The sequence below is a fragment of the Epinephelus lanceolatus genome, chromosome 17 (genome assembly GCF_041903045.1).
Source record: "Epinephelus lanceolatus isolate andai-2023 chromosome 17, ASM4190304v1, whole genome shotgun sequence".
NCBI lineage: Eukaryota > Metazoa > Chordata > Actinopteri > Perciformes > Serranidae > Epinephelus > Epinephelus lanceolatus.
The window spans coordinates 38,814,004-38,840,676 of NC_135750.1; the positions used below are offsets into that span (position 1 = coordinate 38,814,004).

The following is a 26,673-nucleotide window of genomic DNA, read 5'->3' on the forward strand; positions in this document are numbered from 1 at the left end:
ACGTCATCAAAAAGAGCCACAAGTCCATCCATGGGAAACACCACGAGACTGTTATCACACAGTTGTTATCGAAATAAAGTCAGTAGAATAAATATTTAAGTTAACGGCATAACAGCGTAACATATCGCAGAAACGCGAGGCTGTATGTATCGACTTTATCTAAACGCTGCTTGACATTTCAAGCTAACTCATTAGATAGCAGCTTAGAGCTGCGTCACTGATCTACGAATTTTAAGTTAGACACAACGAGAAGTCTAACCAACAGCTCGTATCCTTGTAAACTCTAAGAAGGGATCCGATTCAGTAGTAACCACTGTCTGAGCTTGTTAGCCATCTTCACTATGTGCCAGGTGGATGAAGACTACCACGATCAGCTGGAGCGCGTGGAAATGCCCAGGTAGGTAATTACATCAGTGTGTACATGGCGGATATGTGTTGCATATTCAAGGTACACATTATAAACTTTACTGTAAATGTGCCGGCACGCGGCATCTTTGAAACTGACATGTAGTCATCTTCACCCTGGAGCTAAGAGAGTCATGTGTCATCAGCACGGCAGACATGTCCAATATGAAAACATCTACTTGTCAAAGATCTATCAGAAGTGTCTTTGTTTAGTAACGTTATTTCACTAGATTAAGAACGGCCATGTCTTGTTGCTTTGTATCATTGGATATATGTATTAGTTATACCAAAAATAAGTGTACTTGAAGTTCATTTTCTCAAGTATACTTAAGTAAACTTTAAAAAAAAATAAAAATTATATATATATATATATATATATATATATATATATATATATATATATATATACACACAGTACAGGCCAAAAGTTTGGACACACCTTCTCATTCAATGCGTTTTCTTTATTTTCATGACTATTTACATTGTAGATTCTCACTGAAGGCATCAAAACTATGAATGAACACATGTGGAGTTATGTACTTAACAAAAAAAGGTGAAATAACTGAAAACATGTTTTATATTCTAGTTTCTTCAAAATAGCCACCCTTTGCTCTGATTACTGCTTTGCACACTCTTGGCATTCTCTCCATGAGCTTCAAGAGGTAGTCACCTGAAATGGTTTCCACTTCACAGGTGTGCCTTATCAGGGTTAATTAGTGGAATTTCTTGCTTTATCAATGGGGTTGGGACCATCAGTTGTGTTGTGCAGAAGTCAGGTTAATACACAGCCGACAGCCCTATTGGACAACTGTTAAAATTCATATTATGGCAAGAACCAATCAGCTAACTAAAGAAAAACCAGTGGCCATCATTACTTTAAGAAATGAAGGTCAGTCAGTCCGGAAAATTGCAAAAACTTTAAATGTGTCCCCAAGTGGAGTCGCAAAAACCATCAAGCGCTACAACAAAACTGGCACACATGAGGACCGACCCAGGAAAGGAAGACCAAGAGTCACCTCTGCTTCTGAGGATAAGTTCATCCGAGTCACCAGCCTCAGAAATGGCAAGTTAACAGCAGCTCAGATCAGAGACCAGATGAATGCCACACAGAGTTCTAGCAGCAGACCCATCTCTAGAACAACTGTTAAGAGGAGACTGCGCCAATCAGGCCTTCATGGTCAAATAGCTGCTAGGAAACCACTGCTAAGGAGAGGCAACAAGCAGAAGAGATTTGTTTGGGCCAGATCTTTGGTTCCAACCGCTGTGTCTTTGTGAGACGCAGAAAAGGTGAACGGATGGATTCCACATGCCTGGTTCCCACTGTGAAGCATGGAGGATAAATAGTCATGAAAATAAAGAAAACGCATTGAATGAGAAGGTGTGTCCAAACTTTTGGCCTGTACTGTACATACATTATGTGAGACCCTCTCTATTACTGTTGTAATGCAGTATGTGGTATTCTAATCACACTTAACCTCCACAGTACATTTAGACATTTTTGCAGTACATATGACAGCACACAAAAAATGAGGCTGAGGGTCTTTCAACATCTGTAGGAAACTTCTGCAGATGTTCTACCAGCCAGTTGTGTAGCATTCTCTTCTATGCTCTGGTGTGCTGGGGTGGCAGCATTAAGAAGATGAGTGCTACTCGATTGGACAGGCGGGTGAGGTGAGCTGGTTCTGTAGTTGGCACAGAGCGGGACTCTCTTGTGTCGGTTACGTAGAGAAGGACCTTTAATAAACAGCTGTCCATCATGGATGATCCCCATCATCCTCTTCACTGCACACTCACTAAGCAGAGGAGTATGTTCAGTGGCAGACTTTTCTCCCAGTCCTGCTCAACAGACAGAGTGAGGAAGTCTTTTATCCCCCAGGCCATAAGGCTATTCATCTCCTCCCAGCAACAGCAGGTTGGAACGGATTGAACTGAATGAATACTCACTTGCTCCCCTGTCTTTAGGCTGCTGGACTGTCACTCAGTTGCTGGTTATATTAACTTTGCCCAATTTGCATATACATTTTCTTTAGATATTTACACCCTATTAGTGTTTGTATTTGGAATTCTGAAACATTGCAAGATCCCGCGAATAACGTTAATTCCAATAGGAATGCCGCTGCTGCTAAATGAATGTAGCGGAAACACTGTATCTATCTATCTATCTATCTATCTATCTATCTAATCTATTTTATCTATCTATCTAATCTATGTTATCTAATCTCATTTTATCTAATCTATCCATCTAAAATATTAAGATATGCACATGAGTTTTTAAGATGTCTGCTGTTCCTCCATTTATTTTAGTGTTTCTAAGAAATGTGTCAAATGCAAAGAGGGGACAGCAGCAGTGGTCATTAGAGCTGGAGATACGTACTGCAGGTAAGACACACAACACTCCTGCTTTACTGCCGTCTACTTTAAAACTGCTGGGTAATGACTTTGCTCATATCATGTCTCTGTCTGTGTTAGGGGCTGTTTCAGGGAATACTTCATTCATAAGTTCAGAGCCATGCTGGGCAAAAACAGGGTCATTTACCCTGGGGAGAAGGTAAGCTGTGTGCTTACCTTGTACACTTTATTCTCTGAATTATAACTCATATTCTCTCATGATACCACATGACAAAATTAACTTGACTTGTTTTTGTTTGTCACAGAATAATTACAATGAACTGAAAAGGTGGGATGTATATATCTGAGTGTCTTCTCTGGTTGTAGGTGTTGCTGGCTGTATCTGGAGGTCCTTCCTCCTGTTCAATGCTAAGTCAAGTCCAAGAGGTACCCATTTGTCTTATCGTCCCTCTGTCACAATGAAAGCATCTTTTAACAGAGTGATTCTATCATTTAATGTTTAAATCAGAGAAATAATCCCATTGTGTAGTTAGACTCTCCTATTGGAAAAGAAACTACAATGATCCAAGTGTCTCCGGTGCTGCCAAGTTTTACTACACATGCTTCTTGTTGAATGACAGTTGTATCCATGCCAAAACTTATGTATGTTCTGACTGAGAGCTGGCTACTTGTGTGATTCAACTTAAGAGCTGTTAGTAATTTTACCCTGCTTGCTTTAGGTCTCAAGGATGGCAGGGTCTGTCTGTCTGTCTGTCTGTCAGGTTGTGTGTCAAACACTTGCCTTCAGAGCCAAAATAACAACAATAAATGGATTATTTTTACTAAGAATCCTGACCCAATTTCCCCAGTGTTAAATTACATAAAAGATGGTGGATTGCTGTTTAAAAGCCGGCTGTATAATTGTAATTTCTTGGGTTTCTGGATGACCATGTGGATCCAATATAACCCCGTTTCCTTGTTTTTGTGTTGATATTATTCATGCAACTGAAAATCTTTTCTTCAATCCAGGGTTTGAGTCAGAATGCTCACAAGAAGTTGAGATTCTTACCTGGCATCGTCTACATTGACGGTAAATATATTGAAAGTGTGACAATTAAAGGGATAGTTCAGATTTTTTAAAGTGGAATTGTATGGGGTACTTATCCCTAGTCAGTGTATCATCTACAGTAGATGTCAGTCAGCACACCCCTAAGTTGGAAAAATGGCAGAAATGAAAGCTAATCAATGTACTGCTGTGGATGGGGGTCAGCAGTAAATCGTATTTCAGCTACCTAAAAATTTCTAACTGATTAAGTGTATGCTATATTGAGAGTTTTTTTAGCTTTCTTTATCTTTCCATCAGAATTCCCATTCTTAGAAGGGTAAAACATAATGGCTTCAGTTCCCCATCTATGCTCTCTTTAAAGCCACCAGACTTTACAGACAAAAACAATCAGTATGTTTACATGCACAGTTATGTCGAAATACAGTTATATCTCGACTAGGCCATTTAATTGGACTGCTGTCCTTGTCCCAGTATACAAGCACAGAAGGAGAATCAATTAATTGTCCGACTTCACTTCGATAGGTAGTGATATGACCCTGTTCAACTCAACTTTTTTCTGGTTGACCTATTATGTCAAAGACCAAACAATTGACAAACAAGTTAGCTACGGTTAATTAATGGTGAACTGTTACCATAAAGGACAACTTTACAGCTTAGTACATTCTGGCTCTGGATGCAGATTTTGCCATGTTGTTATGGGCTTCTTGTTCTGTTGCACATTTGATGCTATTCGAATTCTGGGTCAAAGCCCAGGGTGGAAACTGTGGAGCATGCGCAGAGCACCTAGGCAAGTTTGGGTCTGATTGACCATATACATGCAGGAGTAATTTGACTCACAATCTCATTATTTGGGTGTGTTAGTCCAACTTTGAGAAATTCACTTTAGAATGATTTCAGTCAGACTTACATGTTTACATGTATTTTAAAAGTGCGGTTTTAGTTGGACTAACACAATAAATCAATTTTCCCTAATGTCATGTAAACATACTGACTGTATTACCTATGTTCTACGTCTGTCAGTACACCCCCAAATGGAGAAGTGGCAGGAGTGCCAAAACGAAAGCTAAGCAATGTACTGTTCTGGATGGAGGTCAGCAACGAAATGTATTTTAGCCATCTAAAAAAAATCCCACCTAAAAAAAAATTTAATCAGATTAGGTATATGTTTTATTGACAGTCAATGCTTACCTCTCCTTCAGACAGCTCATTCTGACAGGGAAACCATAGCAGCTTCAGTTCCAGATCTATGCTCTCATCAAAGCCAGTAACAGTAATTTTAGCTTGCTGAACATGAGAGCTTCTAGTCTACTGCTGCTTTGTGTTATTGTGTGACTTTGGTGAATCCAAACTAACCACTTAAAATGCCAAAGTCACACAAAAATACAAAAAAATAACCGATTGAGGTAGCGGTAGACCAGCATCTCCTGTGGCAGTGTTAAATCACTGTTTTTCAGTGATTGATATCACGGCTTCAGTTCTGTGTTGGAAATGGTTGTCTGATGGAAAAGTAAGGTGGTGAAAATACTCTAAATATACCGCGTACACTTAAACTGATATTGATTGTTTTAGGTTAGATTTTTTTTACGTGGTTAAAATATTTTTGTTGCAGACCCCTCCACAGCAGTACATTGCTTAGCCTCTGTGGCTGTACTACAGCCTGCTTCTCCAAACTGGGGGCATACCAACTAACATCTACTGTAGGTAATACATTGACTATGGATAGGTACCTCATGCAACCCCACTTCAAAAACATTTAAACTATCCCTATAAATTGACTGTAATAATTTTCATGTATGTCAGGAGGAATTCTGTTCTTTCAGAAATGATTCCGGCCAAAACGCTTTACAGTGATCGTGTGTATGTATGTTCCCAGAGGGCGGTGCTGTAGGTCAATCTATGGAGGAAAGACAGAGGACGGTGGCTGAGCTGCAGGCTGTGTTCAAAGCTACTGGTTTCCCCTTCCACATAGTGCCTCTGGAACAGGTCAGTGTGGACACAGAAGGGGTCTGTAACACCACTTAACATGCAATCTACTAAATCCAGGCTGAGTTCAAAGTCCCTTTCAAACATGCACTTTGTTATCTAAATTTGACTACAGTTTTACATGTCAGCCTCATGTCTGAGTAAATGTCACTTTTACATAAAAGTCCAACAGCAATCTGCTGAGTTTGAACCTGTAACACTTCAACACATCATAAGTCTGAACTAAGTGCTGTCACACTGACTAACAAATCAGAGGTTTTACTGAATGTGTCTGCTAACCTCTTCTCAGGTTCTGAATCTTCCCAGCTCAGTCGTGGTGACGGCCCCATCACCTTCTGAGCGACCAGCCAGTGCCTACAAGGCAGCTGTGGATCACTTCATTCAGAGCGACAGCAGAAGCTGTTTGGCACAACAGAAACAGGAGGAAACATCAGTACCCGTTGTTCAGGAGTCCCATACACACTCCCTGCAGCAGTTGATTGGCTCTGCTAAAACACTGACAGCTAGTGAAGACCTGCTCAACACATTAAGGTCAGACAGAGGAGTGTATACTTCTACAGAATTTGACTCTCTGAAGGACAACAGGGAGTCACTCTCTTCTCCATTGTTTTAAAAATGTATTTCAATTTGTGTGTACTTCCCATGGGAATATAATTTACTCCCTTCTGAAACCACATGGTCAGTAACAAGTGCTTGAATACAGATGGGAGGCCAAGAGAGAGCAGTGGTTTGGGTGCAGAGAAAATCAAATATAAATTTGGCATTGGCCTTACCAGTGATCATTATTATGGTGATTAAAACATAAAGTCAGGTTGGAGAGGTGCAGTGTGTATGTTTAGATTTGCAAACCTCACTCTGTTTTCTTGTTAAAGGCAGCATGTGCTGGTGCACACAGCTCGGACTGAAGGCTACAGTAAACTGATGCTGGGAGACAACTGCTCCAGACTGGCTGTTAAACTGCTCACCAGTATATCACTGGGCAGAGGAGCACAACTGGCTCAGGACACGGTGCGTAGGTGTGGGTGTGTGTACACATGATACACAGAGAGGGAAGAACACTGCATTTACTGTTAAGTCACATTCAGCCTGATCCAGAGAGTTGTGTTTCCTTTTTGATAATCATTATCAAAGTGGGGGCCCCAGCCCCCCTCAGGGGCCTCAAAGGTGGACTTGGCAAATTGAAGGGAAGATGAGGAAAAACGCGAAGAAAATAATAATAATAAATATAGCCACAAGCGTCAGTTCCGGGGTTCAAGCCAGCATGGACATTTAAAACTTGAAAGCTGGGTAGAACCAAGACCTTTGACAGTTTAGGACACCTGCATTAAGGATTACCACAGGTTTTATGACAATCAGACAGATGCTCGTTCATTTATGACCAAATCTCTACCGGGCCACGCTCCCCTTTGGAAACTCTGTTGTTTCCTATTAGTCAACTGCAGAAACATTTTGGGGACATGCTTTAATGGCTTAATTTAAAATGTCCACTGAGTTTGTTGATGTTTGAACAAACCCTGACTGATTTATGGCCAAATTTTGTGAAAGGCCATTGCACGTTTTTGGAACTTGTGGTAACCCCTACTGATTTCAAAACTATTTAATACACGTGGTTCATATTTATTATTCAACATACCCTGCAAGTTTGTAATGATTGGACAATCAATTTCTGATTTATAGTCAGAATTGTATTATTGCATGTCCATTTTTTGCATTTGTGGTGCTCCCTAGTGGACACATAATGAAACTTTCAGGATATGTTCCTTATACCTGTTAAAGGGATAGTGCACCCAAAAATGAAAATTCTGCCATTATCTACTCACCCATATGCCGATGGAGGCCCTGGTCTGTGGAATGCCCTCCCTGACACCTTGAGGGCACCACAATCCACTGACTGTTTTAAAAAAGGTCTTAAGACATTTCTTTCTAGCAAAGCTTTTGGTCCCCCTTAGATGTTTTTGTTTAAATCCTTTTAAATAACTGCTCATCTTGTTTTTTTTTTTCTCCTCCATTCCTTTTTTTTTTAAATCTTTCTTTGTTTTCAACTTGTAGCACTTTGAGATCTTTTGATGAAAAGGGCATTATAAATAAAATGTATTATTATTGTTGTTATTATTATTATTATTATTATTATTATTATTATTATTTTTGGTGAAGTTTTAGAGTCCTCACATCCCTTGCGGAGATCGGCGGGGGGAGCGGCTAGCACACCTAATGGCAGACGGCGCCCCAGACTAACGTCCAAGAACACAAAATTAAATCCACAAAGTATCTCCATACTGTTCATCCATAGTGATCCAAGTGTGCTGCAGCCCCGACATAAAAAGTTGTTTCGAAAAACGTCATATGAACTCTGTTTTTAGCCTCACTGTAGCCTGTAGCTCTGACTGCTTCTCTGTGCTCCACGCTCACGTGTGCGCGCTCAGGGTGATCGGTGATGCACGGTCTCTGAAGAGCAGCAGTCTCGTCAGTACTGATGTCCAGATTCTCAAGTGCAGGCATTGCCAATTCTCATTCTGAGCAGCAAAGACTTTCCTCATCCGTTGGCATTGCTTTTCATTTGAAACAACTACACCACCAGGTTTCCAGTGCTCGACTCCAGTATTCTGCGGCTGGCTGAGGCTCATGACCTGCGGCGGCTGCTTCGTCCAGTAGCCTGAGTTCCACGTCCGTATACTTGGGCTCAAACAAATACAGTTCAACAAAGAAATGCTGTTCCTCCTCAATTTCAAAGTCTTCAGATATGTTGGGCTGTCCTTTGCTAAAAGACCGTAGTGCAAATTATCTTTTAGCTCTGTGGTTACTGTTGTCTCCCCCTGCGGTGCGCGTGTCACGTGACGTAAACACGGGTGAGCAAAGCTCATGCTTTCGCTGGTCTCACCCTGAGCGCGCACACGTGAACACGGAGCACAGAGAAGCAGTGAGAGCTACAGGCTACAGTGAGGCTGAAAACAGAGTTCATATGACGTTTTTCGAAACAACCTTTTATGTTGGGGCTGCAGCACACTTGGATCACTACAGATGAGCATGTTGGAAATATTTTGTGGATTTAATTTTGTGTTCTTGGACGTTAGTCTGGGGCGCCGTCTGCCATTAGGTGTGCTAGCCGCTCCCCCCACCGATCTCCGCAAGGGATGTGAGGACTCTAAAACTTCACCAGGGCCTCCGTCGGCATATGGGTGAGTAGATAATGGCTGAATTTTCATTTTTGGGTGCACTATCCCTTTAAGACATTGCTTGCAAGGTTTGTGATGATTGGCCCAAACGTTGTGGAATCATTTTCTGAGCCACGCCCCCTTTAAAGATCATTGGTCAATATCTTTCAAATGCAGTGAGATATCAATAACAGTTAAAGCAAGGTTGATAAAATTCTGGAGAAAAAAAACACATCATTTTGCTTTTTTCAGGTATATTGTCAAATATTTTGGTGACATTTGGTTAAAATGAGAAGAAATAGAAAATGTTGTATGGCTGATTATGAGATCAACTTTTTGCATGTGTAGCACCCCCTGTTGGTTGATTTGAATCAAACTTTTACATTATGATTCAGTTACTTATGTTAACATTTCCTACAATTTTTGTCATGAATGGCTCAACGGTTAAAGGGATAGTGCATCCAAAAATGAAAATTCAGCCATTATCCACTCACCCATATGCTGATGGAGGCTCAGGTGAAGTTTTAGAGTCCTCACAACACTTGCGGAGATCCAATGGGAAAGGGGGTAGCAACACAACTCCACCTAATGGAGGCTTACAGCGCCCCAGATTCAAACGTCCAAAAACACATAATTGAAACCATAAAATATCTCCATACTGCTCGTCTGTAGTGATCCAAGTGTCCTGAAGCCCCAACATAAAAAGTTGTTTGGAAAAACGTCATTTGAACTCTGTTTTTATCCTCATTGTAGCCTGTAGCTCTAACTGCCTCTCTCTACACCGCGTTCACGTGTGTGCGCTTGCGCAAGAGTGTGAGACATGGGCACGCGTTCATATGTGTTCACATGCTTTTGCTGGTCATGCTGGATGATACCCCCTCTCCCCTTGGATCTCCGCAAGTGTTGTGAGGACTCTAAAATTTCACCTGAGGCTCCATCAGCAGATGGGTGAGTAGATAATGGCTGGGTGAGTAGATAATGGCTGAAAAATCAATTAATGTGTGAGCCACGCCCCCTCTAAAGTTCATTGGTCAATATCATCAAAACGCAATAATATATCAAAAAGCTGTTGATAGATTTTGAAGAGCTTCATCCCATGATGATTCACAGAAAAGTTGGTACAAATCAGACCTACGCATTAGGAGATGTCAAAAATGTGTTTTTCAAAAAATCAATATGGTGGACAGTCTAGTTCAGTGGACCTTGAGGGTTCTAGAGACTTTTGTAGAATCTGTTCACCTGAACATGTGTGTCACATTTCAAGTCAGTCTGACATACGGTGTGAGGGTGGTGGCCTTTCAAAACAAAATTTCTTGGAACCTTCATTATAGCACCCCCATCTGGCCTATTGGCATTTTATTTCATGAGCACCATTTGCACACAACTTCCAATCTTGAAAATTTCATGTCTCTACGATGTACCATCTCACGGGAATTTGTGAAAATATTTCTGAACAATAATAATAATAATAAAATGATAAAATGGGACAAAAACAATAGGGTTTCATGCCTTCGGGCTTGAACCTCTAAAAATGAAAAGTGGATTGAATAATCATCTCTATTATTGTAATGTATAATTTATAATAATAACACATTGAAATCTTAGTTGCCAAGCTTATCTGTCTAATTGCCTGCCAGTTAAAACTTAATTCAATATGTCATAAGCTGTCAGTACTGACCTGCACCTGCCACAAGGCTCTTGTCCTCCTGAAATTTAGCTAGCTAGCTTGCTTGCTAGCGTCTGGACAGCTTGTGCTAACCAAGTAGCAGTGGTGGGCAGGCTACTTGGAAAATGTAGTGAGCTACGCTACCAGCTACTCTACATCAAAGTAAATTTCACTATCATAGCCTGCTACTTGCAAAGCTACTTTTATTTAACTTTGTCAAATCAGCGTTATCCCAGTGATAAGAAAAAATGTCAGCTAAACAAATAGGCTGGCAAAAAGTGTTTAGTTGAACTGTTTATTATAAAATAACAGACTTAAAGTAAAACGTTATTTCTTTTTTCTTTTTTTTTTTCTTAAGACTTTGTGACATTTGAACATGTCCCCTAATAACATGACATCATCAGTCAACCCTTTGCCCTCTCTTTCACTCTCCTCTTTCTGCTTAAAACATTTTTCTGTCTTGGCCTGTTTCAGTAGGCTATCTAACTCCGTCACTAATTCAAAAACAGAATTCCAGAATATATTTTTCAGTCAATAAAACCGTAATAAATCCAAGACAGTAATATAATCAATAAAAATAACAGACCTAAATGAAAACTTTCCTTTTTTGAGACATAAAAACATGAACATGTTCCACAAATAACACATGACATCAGTATGTCACTCTCTTTCCTCTTCTTAAAACCATTCTCTCTCTCTCTAGCTCTTTTTTGACCTTTGTTGTGTCTATTTCTCTAGTGTCCACTGCAAATCCACTAAATACACTGCTAAAAAATTAAGGGAACACTTAAATCACACATCAAATCCTGATGAAGGAATCATTCAAGTTGAAAATCTTTACTGGTGTACATTGTATAATTTGTTGAGAACAAAATGACATGACAACGATCAGTGGCAAGCAAAATCATCAACCCTCCTTACAGCCCAACTCTGCCAACTGTATGGGGGCGTGGATTTTTTTCATATCTTACTCGTTTACATTTCATTAAGGCTTAAAGTTATGTATAATCAAGGGTGGGCCGCTTTGAGTAACAGGCTGCCTGTCGATAGTGTCCTCGTGTCCTCAGTTTCTCAGTCAGATCCACCCCTCACTCCTCCACAGCTCCAGCCTCTTGCCCAAATATGGTCACTTCTGGCTCCAAAAAAAAAACCAAGATGGCAATGGCTACAAACCAATGGGTGACGTCATGGTAGCTACATCCATTATTTATACAGTCTATGGTGCTAACTCACAAAAATGATGTCTTTGAAAAGGAATCTGCCCAGCTTTCAATAGCTCAGCTGCAAAAAATCACTCAAGCTCAAAGCTAAGTAAAACTTGCAAGTATGAGGTAGCATACAAAAAGTGACCAACTAACAAGCAATATTGAATCTAATGGAATTATTGAATATTAATATTAATACAGATGTAGCTGTTGTTGTATTAATAAAAGTAAGGATATATATTCAGAAGCTGTTTTTTTTTTTTTTTTTTTTTTACATTTAGTATGATCAGACCGATTTAAAGACATCTTGCTAAAGGGAAGGGGACCCATGCCATAAGCTAATGCTATTTGGAGGCTTTTGCAGTAGGAAATTTGGGGACCCCTGCTTTGTTTTATATTAGATGTAAAAATCTAACTTAAACAAATAATGTTCATATTGTGTTTGCGTTAACAGGGTTTCTCAGACTCCAGGTATGGTGACATCATATTAGTGAGGCCAATGAGGGACTACTCCGCTAAAGAAATAGCCTACTACAACCGAATGTTCAACGTGGTCTCTGTTTTCATACCGAGCCTGGACACTAAGGTGAGATCAAGACACAGTAACAGTGGGCCTGCACACCGCAGACACAACAGACTGATGTCACAATCAAACATAGAATTTGCTAATAAACACAAGTCACATCTTGTAAAAGCACATTAGTTAACCTCCAAACAATAATTCCATACCATTACCATTTAAAAAAGAAAAAAGAAAATGGTGGGTGTGGACTTAGAGAGATTTTAAGAACACACACAAATAACGAAAAACATTACAAGAACATTAATACATAGGAAGTGAGATGTGGTTATTGCTACACACTCGCAGTGTATTATCTAAGGTTAGCAGAGTCAAAGTCCGGCCTGCATTATTATATAGTCCATTTCTTCCAACGTGAAACAAATAGGTCCCTTGTGTAATTCACATCCGCTGTCATTCTCTCCATCCTGCAAATTGTGATGTCCATTCACATCTTCAAAGTTGGGCTCTCCTGTGAAAGCCATTTTTTCGTAAGGGCCCTTTTACATGCCACTAACAAAATACTTTTTTTTTCACTTTTCAGAGGCAGGTGACTTCCAAAAATTTCTTGTATTGCATTATATATGCCCTTCCAATAAGTTTTACTAACATGACAATGATTTGCATTTGTATTTCCACAATTTCTCCAGCAAGCTGGGGAATTACCTTCATAATGAAATTTTGGTAGGGTGTAATAAAGTATCTTATCAGGCTTTTCCAGCCAAACTCTGTGAGCTGCTACATTTCCATTGATATGCCCATATTGTTATCCACTCTTCCTCGGTTATATCTATTCCTCTCTCCATTTCCCGTTTTGTTTTAATATATGGGGTTGAGTGTGTTTTCATGTTTATAAGGCCTTTATATAGACCCGAAATAGTACCTCTATCTTTATATGATACCATATGCCCTTTCAAATAGGTCTAACAGCTGTTTGGTTGATTCTGCTACGCATTTTATCTTATCACTGACAAAATGTCTCATCTGTAAGTAACGATAAAAATCCTGTGCTTCTAATGAATATTTCTCTCTAATCCTTTCAAAACTAAGTAGTGTACCTTCCTTCATTATCTTATATAAAGCCCTCAATCCTTTATATGTCCAATCCTTGAATCTAGTATCTAATTTATTTGGAGCAAAATGTGTATCATATGTACACCACTTAAAGCCACAGTGTGTAGGAATTTCTCCAATCTAACGTTGAAATCGTATATTGCATTCAAACAGATCACTTTTTCAAACGCGTATTGCGGTAGCCGCTGTGTACCAAAAAGCTATGATAACATTGATGAAACCATGTCATCCGATACTTCATGACATGTGTGACATGCAGCAAATGGCCGCAAGCCGGAGTCGAACCTGTGACCGCTGCAGCAAGGCATTGCCTCTGTACATGGGGCGCCGGCACTATCCACTACGCTACCTTGATTCCCTTTTGCGCTTTAATAAAACTGTTTGATAAGCAGACATTAACTTTGATTCTCGCAGTGGGTTTATTATATAATGCCTGTATTGTTTTAATTATTGTTTCATGTAGGCCAAATCTATGTAGAACTCAATAAAGAAAGCTCCAATTCACTCACTTCAGTCTGAATTGAATGCCTTTTCCGCATCAATACTAATTACATTCCTGCTATTTTGTTCTTTTGAATGTGGTTAATAATTTGTAATGTCTGTCGTATATTATCTTGCCTTTGGCGCTCTCGGATAAAACCTGTATGGTCATTATGTATCAAATTAGGTAAAAACTTTGCTAATCATCTAGCCAGGATAAGGAAGTGAACAGCCTACAATCTATATTAAGGACTGATATTGGTCTATATGACCCACATTCCAATTTATCTTTATTTTCTTTTGGAATGGCAGATATTATTGCTTCTTTCCAACTGGGCGGTGTTTGTGCCTTCTTTAGGACCCAATTCAGTGTAGGAAGCATCACTGGTATTAGCTCTTCTTTTAGCTCCTTATACCATTCTGCTGTTTAGCCATCTGATCCTGGTGATTTATTTAATTTGAGTTTTTAATTCCTTTTCTGTTATGTCCTCAATCATTATTTTATTCTGTTCTTCATTTAACACTGGTAACTCCAAAGAGTCCAAAAAACTGTCTATTTCAGCTATGCTGCGTGGTCACTTAAATCTATTGTCCCAATTTCACACGTGTTTATTTTGTCTTTGTCTTTTCTGAATGTTATAAAATAATCTGTTCTGGTGTATAATGAGTGGGGTGAGGAGTAATAAGTATAATCCCTTTGATTAGGATGTAAGTCTCTCCATATATCGATTAAACCAACCTTCTCAAATAATGTATTGATTTTCTTAATTAGTGACTTTGTATTCTGTCCTTTTCCATTAGAGGTGTCTAGTTTTGGCTGTAAGTGTATATTTAGATCTCCCCCACAGATTAGAAGGCCTACTGTCTGTGATATCATCATATCAACCATTTTCTTGAGGAGATGGATGTAGCTTCCATGTGGCGCATACACATTTAACAACGTAGCTGGGTTCCCCCCAATGTTTCCCCTTACTAAGATAAATCGTCCCTCCTTATCACTTATCTCAGATATTTTTTCAAAGTGTAGTTTGCCTGATAGAAGGATAGCAACTCCTCTCCTTCGTCCAGATTTATAAGATGAGGAAAAAACATTTGTGAAACCCATTCTTTTTTAATTTCTCATGTTCCTTACAGTCTAGGTGGGTTTCCCGTACGTACACTATTTGTGCTTGTTCTTTCCTCATTTTGGTTAGAATCTTATTGTGTTTAATTGGATTCATCAGATCATTTACATTATAAGAAATTACTTTTACCTTGCCACTAGTCATACTCTGACTGTCTGTTGTATGTTTTTGAAATAGCAAAACCAAGTGCAATCAATACACTCTCTGAAAATACATTAACTAACATTACATAAACATTAGAGCTGTATAGAACGACAGCTGCAGAAAGAACCCTTAGTTGTATTTGAACAAAGAAAAAATAGAAAACAGATATGTTGACTTCCAACTGTGGGGTCTCTGATATGACCCTAAATAAGCCCGGATGAAAGGGGGGCTTCGAGGGGGGGCCTCTCTCACCTGTTGGTGGGAAAGGGCCTTCCTTTGCCATCCGGCCAATTTCCATTCTTTTAGTAGCATAGGTAAAACACCCGACCGTTTTCATTGTCTCTATTGCCACACGCAGTTCGTATTCAGGTTCTTAGTGTTCTGTAGTCATTTCTGCTCTTGGCGTCTGAACGGTTGGAGTCTTTCCTTGTCATCCCTGGTCCGGTCCTTATTCACCTGGCCCCTCGTTTTTCTCTCTGTCTGCCACGTTAAACATCGGATCTGCTCCAAAAAAGTCTCCGGGTGTTTGATGACTACCACTGGGAATCCCCTCTTTGCCATGTCGTCAGTCGCCTCCTCCACCGAACCATATAGCACAGTTCCCTCCGGGTAAAAGGCTCTCATCTTTGCTGGGAATGGGGTTTGGAACTGTATTTTCTTCTCTTTTAGCACGGATTTCACCTCAGCATATTCCCTGTGCAGCTTTACAACCTCAAGTGCATTATCCTCCATGGTTATCCTCCATGGCGCTAGCAGCGCAGAGGATAACCAGACCTCCGTCAGAGGTCCAGACCTCCGTCAGTTTACTGCTGTGGAAGGGTCAGCAACAAAAAAGTCCCACTTAAAAGTTTAAATTTAAGTCTACATGATATTAGTAGTATTTTCACCGCTTTACCTTTCCATCAGATAGCCGATGGGGAAACCATTAATGACTTCAGTTTCCCATATATGCCCTCGTCAAAGCGACCAGACTTCATTGATAAAAACATTAATTTTAGCTTGCTGAGCATTAGAGCTGCTGGTCTACTGCTGCTTCAATCAATTAGTTTGTTTGTGTTTTCGTGTGACTTTGGTGAATTTGAACTAACCCTTTAAAATGCAAAAGTCACACAATAACACAACCTAACTAACTGATCGAGAAAGTGGTAGACCAGCAGCTCCTGTGTTCAGCAATGTTAATTCACAGTTTTTCTCAATGGAGTCTGGCTTTGAAGAGAGAGATAGAACCGCTTCATTTTCAAGATGGAAATCACTGCCTGACATTAAGTTAAAGCGGTGAAAATATTCTAATTATAGCTAATTATAGAGTACACTTAAACTGATTGATTTTTATAGGTGGGACTTTTTAGGTGGTTAAAAAACATTTTGTTTTGTTCACCCCTCCACAGCAGTGGATTACTAAGCTTACATGTCGGACTCCAGCCTGCTTCTCCAAACTGGGGTTGTGCCAAATGACATCTACTGTATGTAATATACTGACTATGGATAATTACTCCATACAGCCCCACTTAAAAAAATCTTAAAGACGTAACTATGTCCGTGTTATTACATGAACAAGTCTTCTGTGATTTCATAAACTTGTCAACTTGTTGTGTTCAGTGTGTGTTTGTGTTTGTCCCGCAGACAGCAGACAAGGCCAGCATCCAGCGTCTGACAGAGAGCTTTGTCACTAAACTGCAGGCAGACTTCCCCTCTACTGTCAGCACCATCTACAGGTCAGTAAGAGGAACAAATATAATATATGTAAGCATGTATTTGGCAGAAAGTACTTAATCCCCAATCCAAAAGGGATCCCTTACAGACTCGTTGACTCAAGCCCTAAGCCCTTACAGACCTAGGACCAATGCCGTTTCTTCCCCTAAGCCCTTGTCTTGGCACTTCCCCTTGGTTTTGCGTGTTCACGTGAGGGGAAGTGGTGTCCCAATTCTCCGTCAGGTTAGCTCTTAACCTGATGGAATGCTGCTGAAATGGAATTGGTCCTAGGTCTGTAAGGGCTTAGGGCTTGAGTCAACGAGTCTGTAAGGGATCCATTTGGGATTGGGGGAATGAGAGCAGCCTGCTTTTTCTAACTATTAGCAAGATAAAATCAGTATAGTTTTTTCCACACACACCATCATTTGTAGCCTGCTGTGTGTCCTGCAGGACCAGTGAGAAGCTGCAGACAGCATGTAAGAGCTCCACAGCCGACCACTGTGACAGATGTTTGCTGTGTATGTGCACCCTGGATACTGCTGCTGGTGAGCGTTGTGTGAAATGGATAGCTGCAAGAAATTAGTTAACTTTATCTTTATTAAATATTGGCAGTAACTTCACAAGTGAGTTCATACACGAAACAAAAATAGAAACGCAATACTTTTGTTTTGCACTCATTTTTCATTAGTTTAAATTAAAGATCTAAGACTTTTCGATGCACACAAAAGACTTACTTGTGTCAGTGTGCTGAAAAAGAATCAGAATCAGAATCCTTGTAAGTGGGCAGTTCTCCTTTTTAAAGATAACCAATCCACCTGATAGGTGTGGCATATCAAGATGCTGATTAAACAGCATCATTACTACACAAGTGTGTCTTGGGATGGTCAGTTTGATCACACAACACAATGACACAGATGTCACAAGGTTTTAGGCAGCGTGCCATTGGTATCAAATCACTGCACATTTCTTCCTTGAAACGGTACTATACATAACAAGCTGTAGTGAGCATTTATAGATATACAGTACTAAGGGTTCCCACAGTCATCAAATCCTTCAAAAAGTTATAAATTAGAAAACCTATTTTTTAGTCTGGAAATGGTTTAGAATTAACATAATGAGTGTGGCTCTAATCGCATACCTCTGCTAGTACACTTCAGTGTAGTATACTATGTATACTACGTACTTCTTTCATAGTGGACTAATTTCAACAGGGTAGTGTTGTCTCAAATCATGAATTGCCATTTTGCACTTAATGGAAGTGATAACGACTTTTTTTCAACCGCCTCTTCTTCTCCTTCTTCTCCATCTTATTTTCAAACAGAGAATTGCAAACAGACCTTTATCGAAAACATTTGCCTGCTATCTCTGCCCACACATAAACCAAACTTACGCCACAATGTCAGTGCTGATTAAATGTGCCACCATAGCTAGGAGCAAGTTAGCTAGTTAGTGAATGCTAACATTAGCACTCACATTATTGTTCGCGGTACCAAATCATTACAGACCCAACAAACATTACTGATGGCTTCTATTCAACAAAAGTATTGGTAGATAGTGCAAAAATCACGTATAGCTAACAGGGTCCTTGTTGTCCCTAGCTGCCAAAAGTTGAGAAGGTTGTGATGAGCTTCATCTACATTAAAGAGATGCCGACTGTTGAGGATGTAAAGTGTCCATCATTCCACACTCAACTTTTGGACCATTTTGAGAGTGCCAGTAGTACACTGCATTTTCCCTTACTATGCAGTATGAATGCACTTAGTGCACTTGTAAGTGTTTAATACAGAAGTATGTGATTTGAGACACACTGAATGTTTAGGAAATGTTTTGAATATATATTGTTTTGGCTATTGTTTAAAATAAGTTCAGAAAAATCCCAAAACATGTCTAACCTTGCACTAAATATGTTTCTTGTATTACTAATTTAAAATCTGATGCTGCCCTGTGTGACCAATAAAGCATAATAACATCTCAACCTCTCAATCTACATCTCTAAATGATGCTGGTTACTGTTTCTTCTGATGGATAGCTAATGTTAGCTTGAGTGGGAAGCTGCTGCAGTACAGTCATTCCATCTCCAACTAAATCTCAGCCTGTAGATCAAAACACTTGGTTATTGACAGGTTGGTTATTTACAGACAACACTGAGCCCAACCATACCTGCTGATTCAAACATCCATAATGTGTAGTTGTCAGGATAATCGATGTCTGGCCACTGTGTTGGGTTACTGATCAACTTGGACGAGGGAAGCCTTAAGACGTGTGACGATGATCAACCATGGTTTATCAAGGTATTTTGAACGCTCAGGTTCAGGAAAGGTTGCAAAATTATTTTTAGATATGTCTATAAATATGGTTGTTTCACAAGAAATAAACACACACAGACATGTCAGAATGATAATCCAAATACTGCTGTATTGGTGTATATATAGCAAGTTGGCGGCAGGAATGTCTAATGAAAATGCCAGGGAAGTGCATGTTAAAAATGTTTAGCTATATCACTATATTGGCAGATCCATTTTAAACTACTTAAAGGGAAATTTCGGTTTATTTCAACCCGTCTCCTATTGTCCTAAATTTGGTTCAAGTGACTAGTGACATACAGATAATAGTTAGCATGTTAGCCGTTAGCCTAGATACAGCCATAGCGTCAGACCTGTTAAAACGTAAGAGAACGGGCATACCTTCAAGTGCAAAGTTAGTCCACTAAACAAGTTTTTTTCCACAAAGACCGCCTCATATCGTTAGGATTAATGTCAGAGAACATATAGATAACGACATGTAAACGTGTTGTCTTACCTTACCGGTGTGCTGCCATGTTTGTTTATCCCTCTAGCTCTGCTTTCCAAAGCACAGCCGAAATATATCTGGCGAGCTCTAGATAAAGCCCAGCTGGATACTAACGTTACTCCAGATGGAGGTGTCTCGTCCTCGGTCACATCCAGACCTTAAAAATAAGGCTGCAACCGCTCCCATTCCTTGCAACAGAGGCATTCCTCTTCTGTGGGCACTGGGGTACAGCATTCACAGGTACACCACCAATCTCCAGAGCTAAAGCCTTGTGGCAGCCATTCCTCCTCTCTCGTCCTCTAACGTTACCTGTTGCGCCTCGCTCTCTCCTCCTCCTCCTCCTCCGTTCAGGCGACCGTCCGGTTCTGCCTTCCAGCTGTTGCTGCTTGTTCAGGCACGCTATGAGATCGCTGCTTGTTCTCGCGATATTTTGGCTGCGCTTTGGAAAGCAGAGCTGCATTGTAAACAAACATGGCAGCACACCGGTAAGGTAAGACAACACGTTTACATGTCATTTTCTATATGTTCTCTGACATTTATCCTAACGATATGAGGCGATCTTTGTGGAAAAAAGCTTGTTTAGTGGACTAACTTTGCACTTAAAGGGATGCCCGTTCTCTTACGTTTTAACAGGTCTGACGCTTCGGCTGTATCTAGGCTAATGGCTAACATGCTAACTATTATCTGTATGTTACTAGTCACTTGAACCAAATTTAGGACGATAGGAGACGGGTTGAAATAAACCAAAATTTCCCTTTAAGTAAAGTCATGGAAATGGGGTCAAATATAATGGAAAAGTTAATGAAAAGTTTTGAAAAGACATTTGTAAAAATGTGTGGGAACCCTGAGTATATAACCGATACAAGCATTCTTTATTCCATGTGAAAAATGTCCTTAATGACAGCTAAGTGTCTCTCTCTTGTCTTTCTCTCACTCTTTTTTTTTTCAGAGAATGCTTCAGCCTTCAAGGCCACACTGATCTCAGAGCAACTCTCCCAGACTAAATCTCCAGGAGCTACTACTGCTGAGATCCAGAGGCAAAACCAAGGTACTGTACACTGCCATTCACCTCCAGACTGCAGCCAGTGTGTCTCTATGGTGTGCTAATGTGGGGTCCTTTCCAACAGGTTATGGAGACAGTTAAGAAATATGATCAGATATCAGCAGCACAGTGAGACAGGTTAGCATTAAAGCTTCCTGTCAGTTCAAAATGCAGTAAGATTTAGATGCTTAAGCACTGTATTGGTATGTGGACAGAAATTTGTTTGAAACATTATAGTTTCCATGTTGGGAGAAATGACCAAAGAAAGAAATCAACATTGATTGATTGATTTTAGTTCCCTGCCCACCATAGCAAGTGAGGGGAATCTGCCTGTATTGAAACAGGCAATCTCACAGACTGGGAGTCTTATAAATGTAAAGAGAGTTAATTTTATATCATAGACACAACAGGATATTTGTGTGATTTATACAGTTGCCTATGTAGATGATGCTTCACGCAATGTGACAAAATCAAAAAGTCACAATCAGTCAGTGTGGACTGATACATTTAATAAAATGGAAGTTTATCTGTGAAACGTGTGAGGGAAGGACATTGTTTTCAGTGTGGATTGACTTTAGGCATTAAAACCAGTTTCCTGTCTTTTTACTAAAGCTTTAGTGGAGCCAAAATCAACTGCTGCCACTGGACAGTGCTGCTCCTCTGGTGGAAGAGAGGATTGTGGGAAAGAAGGTGGAGGCTGCTGTTCATCTGCCAGGTAATTGTTTAGTGATTTTATTTCTCTTGATTAACATCATGTTGTCATCAAATAAGGGTGAAGAATTTCGGGGGATAAAATGTAGGAAAAGGGCTCAAGGTGACAGATTTGTTTATAAAAATGCAACACTAATGACACAGACGTCTCATACACCAGACATGAACCTGCCCGTTCTCTCCTCCTCTCTCTCTCTCTCTCTCTCTCTCTCTCTCTCTCTCTCTCTCTCTCTCTCTCTCTCTCTCTCTCTCTCTCTCTCTCTCTCTCTCGCTCTCTCTCGCTCTCTCTCTCAAATTCTTGGGTATTACACATGTACCTAGTAATGAGTTGAAATGCATTTATAGGACCTTCAGCACCCCTACTTCCCACATACGTGATACATGATACCTTTTGTTGTTGTTTTATGACAGGGTACCAGAGACAAGCCATCTGAAGAGCCTGTTGTGTTATAGCTGTCAGCTCACCATCAAAGACATGGTGAGGAGGGGTGGGTGATATGGCCCTAAAATAATATCATGATATTTTGGGGTATTTTTGCAATGATGATATTCTTGATGCTATGACAAATTATTTAAAAAACATAGCATTGCAACAAAACAAGTGATATAGTTTTACATGTCAACCTAACAGTTTGCCTTCAAATATTCAGTAAAAAGTAGAAAAATGATCCCTCATTACTTGAGTTTGTTAACAATAGCAGTAACTCAGAGTGAGATTCAGATTCTGTATACAATATTTATAGTTAAACAAAATAAAATCTACCACAAATTACACATTTAAACAGAAAAAATACAAAAAATGTACCCTGGGATCTAAACTAAGCAAAAAAAAGTAAGGAAATTTGTGTTTGGTAGATTATTGCTTTGTTGTAACAATGTTTCTTGGCAATAAATCTTATACCATTGGAAAGCCTGTTTATTTCCCTTTTAAATGGTGCCACATTTGTAAGGAACATGCATTTGTGGGATGAGCAGCAGAGCTGAGTCTGTGGGATGCCCCCATGAAAAATTTGCCAAATCTTCTCTGCCAATGCCAAACAGCTTTTTTTTGCTACTGACTCTTGTTTGGTGGATTGGATGATTGAAGTCTGAAGAAACAAGACATATTGGCAATTTAACAATTTATCCATCTAACAAACAGGAGCCTCAGTAGCGTGTGGAAGAACCATACACAGCCACAACAGCCTGGCACCTCCTGCTCATGCTGGTCACTAGCCTGGTCACACACTGTTGTGGGATGGCATCCCATTCTTCAACCAGCATTTGTCACAAGTCAGCCAATGTTCAATGGGGTTGAGGTCAGGACTGCTGGCAGGCCATTCTTTCCTCTCCACTCCCAAATTCTGGTGGTAGTCTCTGATAAACCCCGCTCGGTGGGGGCGAGCATTGTCATCTTAGAGGATAGAGTTTGGTCCCAGACTGTGGAGCAATGGGATTGCCACTGGTTGCTGCATTTCATCTTGATATCTCTCTGCATTGAGATTGCCTCCACTGATGACAAGCCTCATTTTTCCAGTGAGGGAGATGCCACCCCACACCATCACACTCCCTCCACCAAAAGATATTACTCCATCGGTGCAGCAATCAGCAAAGCGCTGTCTGCGTCTCCTCCACACTTTGACCCCATGATCCAACTGCCATAGGCAGAATCTGGACATTGCTGAACATAATGTTCCTCCACGTGTTCAGGTGGCAGTGCACATGTTGCCGACAGCAGCGCAAACGGGCCTGATGGTGAAGGGCAGTCATGGCAGGCCTCCTGGCAGCCCTATGAGACCGGAGATTGGCTGTGTGCAGTCTTTCCGGATTGTGTGGTATCGTCCTGCAAACCTTGACTGCAAATCTGTAGAAGACTGCCCAGGGTTCTTAAGTGCTGACAGGATGAGGAAACGGTCTTCTTTGGGTGCCGTCTTCTTGGGATGCCCACTTTGTGGCCTGTCTCTGACATACCCCGTCATATGGAACTTGGCCTTCAGTTTACAGATGATACTAGGGCTCACTCCAAATAATGGCACAACTTGGTGTTTGTGCAACACCAGCTTGAAGTTGTCCTATTGCATGGGCCCTATCCAGATCAATCAAACGTGGCATGCCGATTCTTGGAGCAGACACCAACTGACCACTGTAGCAGGGCCCATGTTCACCTGGGGGTACCAGAAGCTTAAAACAAGAGTCAATAGCAACAGCAAAAAAGAGCTGTTTGGGACAGGCAGAGAAGATTTGGCAAATTTTTCATGGGCGCAATCCTCATACTTAGCTCTGCTGCTCATCCCGCAAATGCATGTTCCTTACAAATGTGGCACCATTTAAAAGGGCTTTCCAATGGTATAATATTTATTGCCAAGAAGCATTGCTGCAACAAAGAAATAATATACCAAACACAAAGTTCCTTATTTTTTGTGCTTAGTTTATATATATAAATAAACAGGTGATTTCCTTCTCTTTTAGTAAAATCCTTAATGACTGAGTTGTTTTCTTTTTCCACCTGGACCTTTATGCTCTGCCATTTCTCCTCTAATCATCACACTGTAACCTGTGACAGGCTGTTATGCTACCATAACTACTGCACATTCACATATATGTAGTTTTTTGTCAAGCCATGAGTGTTGCTTAGATTTACATTACCAAAGGTTTATGACAAAATCACTTAACAACACTGCCAGAGGAGCCGCTGAATGAGTTCCCTCTGAGCACTAAGTCAATAAAAGAGTCTGAGAAGTCAGGGGCTGTTCGTAAGACATTCAGGATGCCACAGTTTGTTCCACACCACTGAAATCTGCTCCTTATCTTGGAACCACCACGGAGTCAGTTGTAATTTCCCTTTCAGCCATGCTTGTTGTTGCCGTGGGTAACAGTATGACATCAATATGTCAACAAGTCGAAATATTGCGAGTATCTGGATATGAATTATTCATATCATATTAAAAATTATACCCGTATTATCATGAACAAGATGATATGGAACAGCCCTACTGATGAGTGAACCCATGTGCAGGAACATACTGTCTGGATCTTACGATATCCAAACACAATCTAAACCCTATATTTTTTGTTAACCACTTGATCCAAAATCTAAATAGATTATAAGCTTCTAATTGAGTTTTATAAAAGAAATTTGAAAATAAAAGCTCCGTCTCATATAGTATGTTAGTATGTTGTCTCGTGTTTTTCAAAGACACAGTAAAATAAGAGCATACGTAAAGGCATTTCATTAGCTGCACTGCCCCTGACGCTGTCCTCTGTCCTGTCCCTTTGTCTTTGTTTCTATCACAGTCTTCAGTGGAATGTCTGCCACAGTACATCCTGTCAGAGGCTCAGCGGAGGCACAGGAGGTGGAGATAATTTGATTTAAAACATCAGTTTTCATTGTTGATTCTCTGTACTACTTTACATTATTGCTGATTGGTTATTAAACATAAAACTGTGCTTTTCTCAGGACAGAAACATCCTCATATTTTGACCTGTGTTGTGTTGTGCAGGTCTCAAATGAGAGAGGAGATCAATGAATTTCTGCTGGGGGATCATGATGATGGTGATCAAGGCGATTAGAGGGAGAAGTGATGCTCAATGTTTACCTCCAGTTCTACACTCTGAAAAAAAAACTGAATTATGCTCATTTCAACCTGCAGGGAGTGGAGGACTTTCAAATATAAATGACATGTATAGAATTTTTTACAACACCAGCCTTCTATTATCTATGTCTCATTATCCTGTAGGCTGTGTTTTTTAACAGTGATTACACACACACACACACACACACACACACACACACACACACACAGGATAGATTCAAACCTAGCACATGGACCAAGCACACATGCTGTCAGAGACGGAACATAATAAAGTGTCTATTTTTACCACTCTTCATGTACAGTTCTGTATTCATTCATTTATCCTCTTGTCATTTTGGAAATCAGAGGCTGGTGTGAAATTTCTAGCTCTTCCAATTTTGTGTGATCCTGATTACACAATGCATCTGTGTCAAAAGGGGCTGTAGAGCTGCAGTCAGTGAGCAAAACAAGAGCCAGACTGAGGCAACCTCCAGGATCCATGCTATCACTGTGAAGAGAGAAGAGGGATGGTGTCAGGACAGGAGCGCAGGTTGAGAAGCACAAACAGCCCCCAAAAGGTCACATGTGACTGATTTACAGATAATCTACCAGAAACACACAGGATATTCCATTAAAATGAAGACGTGCAGTGTTTTATGCACATGCTGATAAAGAAATCAGTGTAATGCTCAACCAATCTTTTATTTCTAATTTCAAGACTATACATTTCTCAAATACAGTACAATTTTTAGGTGCTTGAGTATTTCAGTTTTGTTTGACTTAATGTTTTGTATATAGTTGTTGATATGTACAAAGCGATTTTAACCAGGCTTGACAAAGTTCCACCTAAAAGAATCAATAACACTTTAAATGTACGCTATATAGAGAGTACTTTCAAAGCTTTACCTTTCAGTCACACAGCCCCTTCCAACAGTTCCGCATCTATGGTCTTGTCAAAGCCACCAGATTCCATTGAGAAAAACACTCATTTTACCTCATTGAACACAGGAGCTGCTGGTCTAGGGCAGCTTCAAACTGTTTGTTTGTTTGTGTTATTGTGTAACTTTGGTTAATCCCAACTAACCCCTTTAAACACCAAAGTCACACAATAACACAAACAAATGTCTGTTGGAGACAGTGGTAAACCAGCAGCTCCTGTGTTCAGCATTGTTAAATTACTGTTTTTCTCAATGGAGTCTGGCTTTGAAGAGAGCAGTCTAAAGGCTTCATTTTCATGTTGGAAATCACTATCTGACATCAAGGAAAAGCAATGAAAATATTTTCAAATGCATCCTGATGCATCCCAGACAAGCACTACACTATCAGTGCAGGACGTGGTGGTTGTTTGGTTGACAGTGCACTGATGCTCTGTAACTTACTCATTTTATGTCGGGTTGGAAGAATTGTTGTGTGACCATCCATCGATTTGCCCCATGAAGGAGACATGATGAATTCTGCTGACACTGATATTTCCAGCTGCACTGACCGCTAATGTGACTAGTAGTGAGCATGCAACAGAGCAGTGAGCAAAAGAGTGGACATAATAACTGTGCGTGGGGCAGTAACCACATCTGAACACAAGTGGTAAGCCGGAGACAGCACAGGTGTGAACAGTGATCGAATGACCTAAAACATGTTACTACCAGGTTCAAACAGGGCCATATTTACTTCAAATAAAATAGGAAAAGCCCCCTTATTAGC

At 40.2% G+C, this 26,673-nt stretch overlaps 1 protein-coding gene across 1 annotated transcript; it reads left to right on the top strand.

Annotated features, from left to right (window-relative positions):
* ctu2 (cytosolic thiouridylase subunit 2 homolog (S. pombe)) lies at nt 1-25,286 on the top strand. The gene is made up of 16 exons (XM_033614109.2): nt 1-397; nt 2,710-2,784; nt 2,875-2,953; nt 3,121-3,180; nt 3,763-3,823; nt 5,673-5,782; nt 6,072-6,313; nt 6,655-6,790; nt 12,260-12,391; nt 16,810-16,901; nt 17,329-17,423; nt 20,618-20,716; nt 21,323-21,425; nt 21,833-21,899; nt 24,695-24,753; nt 24,901-25,286. The coding sequence occupies exons 1-16, from the start codon at nt 342-344 to the stop codon at nt 24,968-24,970; spliced, it is 1,536 nt and encodes a 511-aa protein (XP_033470000.1). The 5' UTR covers nt 1-341; the 3' UTR covers nt 24,971-25,286.
* Nucleotides 25,287-26,673: the final 1,387 nt, after the last annotated feature.

Coding starts and splice junctions, on each gene's coding strand:
- ctu2 (XM_033614109.2), top strand. CDS start 342: ATGTGCCAGGTGGATGAAGACTACCACGATCAGCTGGAGCGCGTGGAA. Junction 3,181..3,762: donor TGCTAAGTCAAGTCCAAGAG/GTACCCATTTGT, acceptor TCTTCAATCCAG/GGTTTGAGTCAGAATGCTCA. Junction 24,754..24,900: donor GCTCAGCGGAGGCACAGGAG/GTGGAGATAATT, acceptor TGTGTTGTGCAG/GTCTCAAATGAGAGAGGAGA.